Source organism: Protobothrops mucrosquamatus, unplaced genomic scaffold (genome assembly GCF_001527695.2).
Source record: "Protobothrops mucrosquamatus isolate PMUCROS unplaced genomic scaffold, P.Mucros_1.0 scaffold972, whole genome shotgun sequence".
NCBI classification, from domain to species: domain Eukaryota; kingdom Metazoa; phylum Chordata; class Lepidosauria; order Squamata; family Viperidae; genus Protobothrops; species Protobothrops mucrosquamatus.
In genome coordinates, this window is record NW_015387215.1 from 96,307 (window position 1) to 104,877 (window position 8,571).

The following is an 8,571-nucleotide window of genomic DNA, read 5'->3' on the forward strand; positions in this document are numbered from 1 at the left end:
CTGCAGGCAGTTTGCAGCTTTAGGGGAAATCCTTGTGAGGCTGAATTTCTCTCTCCAAGGACAAACTTTTCTTTCTCTCCTTAGGGAAGTAATCTAAGAAATCCTATTGTTTGGATAATGGCTTATTAGTACAAGGATTACAGCTTTAGAGTAGTAAAGAAAGTTACATTTGATAAGAAAGTACTGTTTATATTTCATTTTCCTGACTTGAGTTGAAAGACAGGAGGGGAGCCTATATGTTCCTGAGTGTAATGATTGTGTGTTATTACGTATTCAAGACTCACTCCTTGTTTACGCCAGTATCTCCATTATTTAAAATGTTAGGATTCAGTTGTACATACTCTATATGCTGCTTCACAGTTGCTGTTTACAGAGTTTCTTCAAAGTTTACTGATCAGGAATCTGGTAGTTGCCCCAAACCTCAAACCCAGAACATCACCAACAGTCCATCACCAACTCATCCAAAGTTTCCTTACATTAGTTCCTCCTTGCACCTTGATTATAAGCCACACAACTTGGGAAGATCTTTCTTCAACAGTGTTGGACCAAAGCTCCCCACCACAGAAGACAAGGGAGTCAGAAGGCAAGTCCATTGAAAACAAGTCTTTTGTACAACAAGCACCCTCAGGTCCACAGGAACCTCACATCTGTCCAGTGGCACGTGCATTTGTAACCTGGGTTTGTTCAGTGCTCCCAGCAGACTGGATGGAACCTGGAAGAGGCAGGGCAGATCTCACCTCTGACCCACATGTTGTCTGTTTGCTTCCACGTTCAAGGCCAAGTTGTGGAGGAAGAGAAGGATCTGCCACCAGACCTGATTTCTGTTCTGCTGGTGCTGTAAAAAAAAAAAAAAAGGGGGGGGGGGAGAGAAAAGGTCTAAACAAGATTACTCATATAAAATGTTAAAGCTACCATTCAAAAGGTTAACTTGTCCCAATAAAAATTAAGTTATATTTTTAAGAACGGGCACTTTAATCCAGCAATACTACAAATATTAAGAAAAAAAGCATTGGCCCCAGGGTATTTGTGTGTGTGACTAGTAGTAGTTTCTCTAGGAATAATTGTTGCTCCAATATTATGAAAGAAAGAAGCAGACCCTTTATGTATTGTGCACAAAAGGATTAACCCCCCCCCTTTTTTTTTTTTGCAGGATTCTGCAGAGTTTAGCCAAGTGCTGTTTTTAATCAGATTGGCTTCTGAGTGTCTCATAGCCCAGCTGCAAGAACAAACAACTTCTCCCCCCTCTTTTTTTTCCTAAAGGAGAGTGCCCCCCTCCTCCAGCAAACACAGGAGAGGGGGGAAGGGAGGGGGGAGATGAGAAGTGTAGCTGGTGATCCATCTGTAAGTGATTTGACACTGTGAAGGTCAAAGGGTTAATCTTCAATTTAAACCACACTGCTGAGACAGCAAAACTGATTTTATCCAGTACAAGAAAACACACTCCTATACACACACACACATGTTCCCCCCACCATGCTCTGCTTCCCAACATCTCCAAGATAATACTGCCCTTTTTTAATAGCTCCTTTTGACAGTAAGCCATAAATAATCAGTCTTGGAGCCCTTTCCTACTGCCTGGAGCCAATTAAACCTTAAGCAAGAACACACTTGAAAACAAAACCCAACCAAAAAAAAAAAAACCTTAGGGGTTATTTCAGGTCCCCATTATCAAGCAACACATTTTAAAGCTTGACTGGGGGCGGGGAGCCTTCAAACTCTAATTTTGCTACCTTTAGATAGGGCTAGCGAGAGCTTAGCTTTCATCAAATGTCACAATCCATGCTTTGTACGATGCATGCCTTTGTTGAAAGACAGAGGCATCATTGATATGACGAGTTAGATCTAGAGATCCAGCAAGCAGGGTCCCATGCACATTATGTCAAAGAGGCAATTTTCTCCTACATTCCCTTTAACGATCCCCCCTCCCCACAAAAAACTTGCTCCAGAAAATTGGCAGACGTCCAGCAGAGCATGAAAAGTGGCTCCGGGAGCTGCTGAAGAGAGGAGAATCAAGGAATTGATGTTTGAAGGCCACTTTGCCTTCAGACATCAGCAGGAGTCCTGCTAGATTATAGTCTCGTCCACCAATGGATCTGTTTGTGAAAGAAGAAGTGAAGCCATGAACATTGTTTTGTAAGGCTATACTTTTCAGAAATGGGGTAAGGGTCTTGTGTTTTAGAATGCTGCAGGGATTTAGAGAAAGGATCCTTTAAAATAATCCTCTGGCAATTCCAGAACTGTTTTGTTCTTCAGGAGCCACGGAGTCTATCTCAACCAGAAGCCAGACCTCAGCCTTTTTTCATCCACAAGTGCCATCTTTCTTAATAATGTAATAGCAACTGATATTATCCACATAAACCTGACAGCTCACAAATAGTGACGAAAACCATAACAAAACTAAAAATCAATACAGGTATTCCTCATTCTAGTGACCACAATTGGGGATCGGCAGTTCTGTCATTAAGCTAAGTGGCTTTGCACTTGAGTCAGAAGCACGGAGGGCCTTCCAGGTTGAAAGGATTAGCCAGTTGCGGGCTCCTTTCATGTCCCCAGCAGGAGCTGGAGTGAAGGACAAGAGCATAACCCTCCTCACGGCAGCTCTCAAGTCTCAAACACGGGCTTGCTAACCTTCTGCCCAGGGTTCCAACCACTTGAGCCACTGTGCTCCAGTGAAGTGGCTGCTAAGTGGGAAATCACATGACAGTGCTTTTCTTTTCCCCACTCTCCCACCCTTTGGGATGCTCACTCCCATGCATGGTGCTGGGATAATGAGCAAGAAGGGAATTAATGTTTGTATTTATATTCATTGGAGAATGAGAAAGTATAAGAGAGTAAGAAGGCACACAATGAGGAAAATTCATTTAGAGCAATGTGTTGGCACCCACAGTCCAAGCTTGCCACTCACGTGGCCCGGTATATTCCTCACTGTGTGCCTGCTTATTCTCTTTTAATCTCTTCCTCTCCAATCTTTCTGCTCAGCAAGGCAGTTGAGGAGAGCAAAACAGGTCCAGCACAGTACATTGAGTATGGACTATAATGAAGATCATGTGACTGAGGAACACTGCTAAGCTTGTCAGTGAGGTCATTAGTTGTAAAATTATTTTTTCAACACTGTCATAACTTTGAATGGTTACTAAACAAAGCAGTAAGTGAAGTCTACCTACTGAAAACTCCCAGTGCCCCCAACTTCCATACATCCCCCAAAAATACATACACACATACAAAAACCTTTCTGGGCTCCAAAGTCGTCCTTGTGAGAAAACCAGGCTATCACGGCTTTTGGACGACTTGGAGCCTGCCAGACTTCAGTGGAATATTCAAAGGACAGAGACAGCTACTGAGAAAGCATATTGCCTAGGTCCCACTAGATGGCAACATTTGAGGAAAGGGATCTAAGGACATCCACCTGATCATACTTAGTGGAATGGACAGATACTCTCAAGGAGAGGCAATCTTGTAGATCACGGGTGTCAAACTCACCACGTCACGTGACGTGTCGCGATGTATCGCGACTCTTTTTGCATTGCCAGCAATGGGGTGGGTGAGGCTTCGGTATGATGAAACTGGCCTGCAGGCCGGCAGTTTGACACCCCTGTTGTAGATGATCTGCCCCTGGACCATTTAGGTCAGTGTTTCTCAACCTTGACAATTTTAAGGCATGTGGACTTCAACTCCCAGAATTCCACAGCCAGCAATGCTGGCTGTGGAATTCTGGGAGTTGAAGTCCACATGCCTTAAAATTGTCAAGGTTGAGAAACACTGATTTAGGTCTTTAAAGATGGTAACCAACACCTTGAATAACATCAGTAAAGAAAACGGAAGACAGAGCAGTTTTCCCCAGCAATAGGGTAACATGGGTTAATTGTGGGGCACCCAGAACTATGTGGGCCACCACATTCTGCATTAGTTGTAATTTGTGTGGTCTTTTAAGGGCAGCCCCAGGTAGAGTGTGTTGCAGTAATCTAGCCAGGAAGGGACCAAAGTATAAGTGACCGTGAGCAAGGCCTCCCTGTCCAGGCATGGGCGCAATTGGTGCACAAGATGAACCTGTGCAAAGACTTCCTGAGTCATAGCTGCCAGCTGCTCCTTGAGCAGGATCCCAAGTCCAGGAACATATCCATGTTTTGCACCAGCAAGAGTCAAAGATGATACTTCATCAGAACCAAGAGGATTAAAAAACTAGAGCCACTCTAGCTTTCTAGGTTGAGTTGAAGCCAATTCATCCTTCTCCAAATGCTTATAGCCTCCAAGTGCTGAACCAACACCTGGACAGCATCACTGGGTCAGCTTGGGATATATATAATGGATATCATCAGCATACTGACCATAGTTCAACTATCTGCAAGGATATTGACCAATTATTTTTGTTTAAGATGAAATGAGTTCAGAATGAATTGTAATTCTGTATGAAACACCTATTAGGTGTTTCTTTTTTTAAAAAAATATTTTTTTATTTATTGATTTAATTTATATACCGCCCACCTTCACTCTTTCTACTTATAAAAATCATTTTTCTAGACATTTGAAATCTAAAATAGTTTAATTCCATCACTTTAATGCCAGTTTAAATATCTGGTGTGATAAATTATGTGTTTCAAGAAGATGACTTTATATCCCCTGAGCGGATATCACAAATTTATTTGGCTCATTTTTGCTTTTCACAAATCAGGCTATTATTACCTGGAAACTGGTAGCCAAGTTTCCAAAGGACACTAGAATCAGACCTCATCCTATAGTATTAATTGCAATGGCACAAAATGAAATTCTCAAACAAGAAATCAAGAGCACTCCAACAAAAGAATGCAAACAAATGTGTGTTGTATGACACAAAATCTAACACAGCTGCATAATTTGAAAAGTTATTTTGCCTGTCTATCAGGTGTATGGAGTAGGCATACTCTGCTGCCACAGAACAAATTAAATGTTAGGTAAAGCAGAGAAATAATTCACATTTCCCAGAGTAAGAGATGAATGAATATATTCCGATGGCAAAAGAATCTGGTGGCCAATGGGTAGAATAAAGGGAAGCAGAAGTCCCCACAGTGGACTTAAAGTATCTGGAAAATGACTAGGTTAACCTTATAATTCTCCATTCTTGCTATTAAAACATGTATGGACGAGAATATTGATTTAGTAGCACAGATGAAAACTTGCCATCATGCTGTTGGATCTTCAATTTTTAATCTTCCAAAGCCAACATGGAAGGAAAAGTGAGAACTTCTTTTAAGAGGCTGAAAATTCATGTGTAACACAAAAATCACAACGTGGTTCTTTATTTGATACCTGATGATTATTTTAGGAAGAATGCCACTAACCATTCCAGGGCAATGCACTGTGAATCAGGAAGAACCAAAGAGGGTTTGGCAAGGGGGCAGAAGCCTAGCTTCATTAGCCAAAAGAGATGATTGTGCAGAATCTATACGATGGAGTCTCTCTGAGCTGATTGAAGAAATATTTAGTAAAAAAGGACTCCTGGTACTTGCTGCAGTTCACCATCGCACCTGATAGCAAGAGAGTGAAATAACAAGACCCAGTTGACTTTGTTTTGGAAGAGACAACTGCTGTCCCCAAGCCGCCCCCTCCCTCGGGCTGCCACATTTTCCCAGGTTCATAGCATCTCGACTTGTGTAAGTTAATGGTTTGTTTAGTTCCCTTTTCCATTTGCAAAAACAGAGAAAAAGGAAGTACAAGAACTCAGTGCTATTATTGCAAGAAAAAGCATTTCAGGTTAAACTGCAACTAGAAAATAAGGTTGTTGGTTGGTTTTTTTTTAATGGTTTAAATCAGGGTTTCCCAATTTTAGTATCTTTAAGACATGTGGACTTCAAACTCCCAGACTTCTGTGTCTTAAAGTTGTCAAGGTTGGGAAACTCTAGTTTAAATTATGCAGGTGAATCCACTCTTGTTCTCAGAATACGGACATGAAAACGAGGACAGTAAGGAAGTAACCGTATTTTATTGGCTCAAGGAATGCCACCAAATGCCAAAGGGAAGACTTTATGGAAAATAATAACTCAATTTTTTGAGCTTGCAGCTTACCAGATGTTTTTCTACTGACCATCAGGCCTGGGAATCTCAGGCAGGATTGGCAATGGCTTTCTTCTATAAAAGGCATATCCAAGGAGGAAATTATGGTAGACTCAACACTCTCTGGCAACTCTGTTTGGCTCCCTAGAAGCCCAGCATTCACAGCCATGTTCTGGAGCAGTCCGAGGAACTCTCCCATCCTCCTAATTTATTAATTTATTATTTTGGGTTTTTAATATCAAGTATCTAGAAGGCAAAGCTCCATACTTTTTTCTGCCTCTCCCCTCTTTCCTCATCCCTGCCTTGCATGATTCCCCTCTGGTCCAGAGACCATTACTGGATAGAACAAATGCAAAGAGAACATCTGGAAGTTTGTGACATGCTCATTGTAAGCACTCCTAGCCAGTTAAAATGTTTGTGCTTTTTTTTAAAATTGAAAAGAAAAAGAAAAGAAGTTGGCCATTACTTGATAAATTTAAGGAACTAAATCTCTATGTGTATGTTTCTGGCATGGATATCTGAGATATTTTAGCCTTAGTATTTTTGAGGTGGGGTTCAAATACAACTCTCTGAGCATCATTTTTCTCTGTTTTGCTACGAAAGTTGAAGTTCAGATGCAAACTCAAATTGATGCACTTTCTTGCACATCCCGATGCCCTTTTTTTTTAAACCAGGCAGATCTTGACTGTGGCCATGTTTTGATGCCAACCATGACAATTTTGCAGGCTGTCAAACACTAAGAACTTCTCCTCTCATAACACTTTTTTCTCTAATCACATATGAGTTTGAAGCAGAAAAGTAATGTTCTGAAAATTGCAAGTATGTTCACGTAATCTCTTTCCATCTAGCTGCTTTTTTATCTATTTCACTTCTCTTTTCAATATATTAACTCACTCTGTTATTTTAAGCATCCAAGTTTTGTTTTGGGTTTTTAATTTGCATTGATAAGTATCCTATCTTATGAAGGTACTTCTGCCCATGTTTTAAATAAGTTTTAAAAATCTTTACTTAAAATCTTGCTTCTTCCCCAGTAAAGCACAAGAGATGAAGGGGAGCTATCTTCTTAAAATCAAAAAGGGGTGTGTGTGTTTTTAGCTTGGTTTTTTGCAAATTCTTTCAAATTTTCTCTCCAAAATACTGAACATTACAATACATGCTGTCCAACACTTACCCTTCCCTGTTCAGCTACTTCCCCTCAATTTATTTCAATTTCCCCTCTTTTTTTCCCCAGTGCACTATCCCTTCCCCTCCTTCCCCTTATCTCCATCCTGCCATTGTTTCCTCAGCCTTAACTATTTCTGTTGAAAGGAGAATATGTATGTGCATAACTGTGTTTTTGTGTCTCTGTGCAAGAGTGTGAGGATCAAGTAAGATTTTTTTACTGTAGAGGGAATTCAAGTTAATCAATAGTTAAGAATCCGATATACTGAATTAATAGAAGTAGTCCTCAAGTTACGACCCCAAATTGACCCCAAATTTTATGTTGCCAAGTGAAACATTTGTTAAGTGCCCCATTTTATGACTTTTCTTGCTACAGTTGTTAAGTGAATCATTGCAGTTAAGCTAGTAACATGGTCATTAAGTGAATCTGGATTCCACATTGACTTTGCTTGTCGGAAGGTCACAAAACCTGATTACACAACCCCAGGGCCCTGCAGCTGTCATAAATATGAACCAGTTGCCAATCATCTGAATTTTGATTATGTGACCCTGGGGATGCTGCAATGGTTGTAAGGGTGAAAAACGGTCATAAGTCACTTTTTTCAGTGCTGTTGTAACTTTGAATGGTCACTAAATGAACGGTTGAAAGTCCAGGACTACCTATACTGAGTGGGGCATTATTTTGAATTCCAGATCGTTGTCTTTTCAGATAGATATATATAGTAGTCATTCTTGGTGGAACTTTCCAGTTTTTAATAAAATGGCCAATTAGAAGAAAACATTCAGGGATCAATCACCATTTTGTACGAATGCCTTAGGCCAGGGGTAGGCAACCTTGGCCCTTTTATGACTCGTGGACTTCAACTCCCAGAATTCCTGAGCCAGCCAAGCTGGCTCAGGAATTCTGGGAGTTGAAGTCCACGAGTCATAAAAGAGCCAAGGTTGCCTACCCCTGCCTTAGACCAGTGTTTCTCAAACTCGATAGCTTCAATTCCCAGAATTCCCCAGCAAAAGCCCAGGGTGAGAAACATTGCCTTAGGCAAGCACAGTTTGAGGTCAATACAGCTGCTCTAATAGTTGGTCAATAGACAATAACTGATACCAAAGGACTTTTCCTTTGATGGAAAATAGACTGGATGACTATCCATCAGGAATGCTGCAGCCACAGATTCCTGCACTTAGACCAGGGGTGTCCAAACTTTTTTCAAAGAGGGCCAGATTGGATGAAGTGAACGTGCTGGAGGGCCGAACATTTTTCCGAACATTCTTTGAACCATTACAATTAAATGCAAATGAATTATTTTATGCCTCTTTCCTCTCCCTCTTTCCTCTTTCTCTCTCTCTCTTTCCTTTCCCTTTCCTCTCCCCTCTCTCTCTTTCTCT

At 41.0% G+C, this 8,571-nt stretch overlaps 1 protein-coding gene across 1 annotated transcript in view; it reads right to left on the minus strand.

Annotated features, from left to right (window-relative positions):
* Nucleotides 1-311: 311 nt before the first annotated feature.
* Nucleotides 312-8,571, minus strand: part of BMF (Bcl2 modifying factor) — a 20,446-nt gene continuing 12,186 nt past the window's right edge. The window contains exon 3 of the mRNA XM_015819745.1: nucleotides 312-835. Coding sequence (XP_015675231.1) covers nucleotides 734-835 — 102 coding nt within the window. The 3' untranslated portion in view covers nucleotides 312-733. The remainder of the gene's footprint in view (nucleotides 836-8,571) is intronic.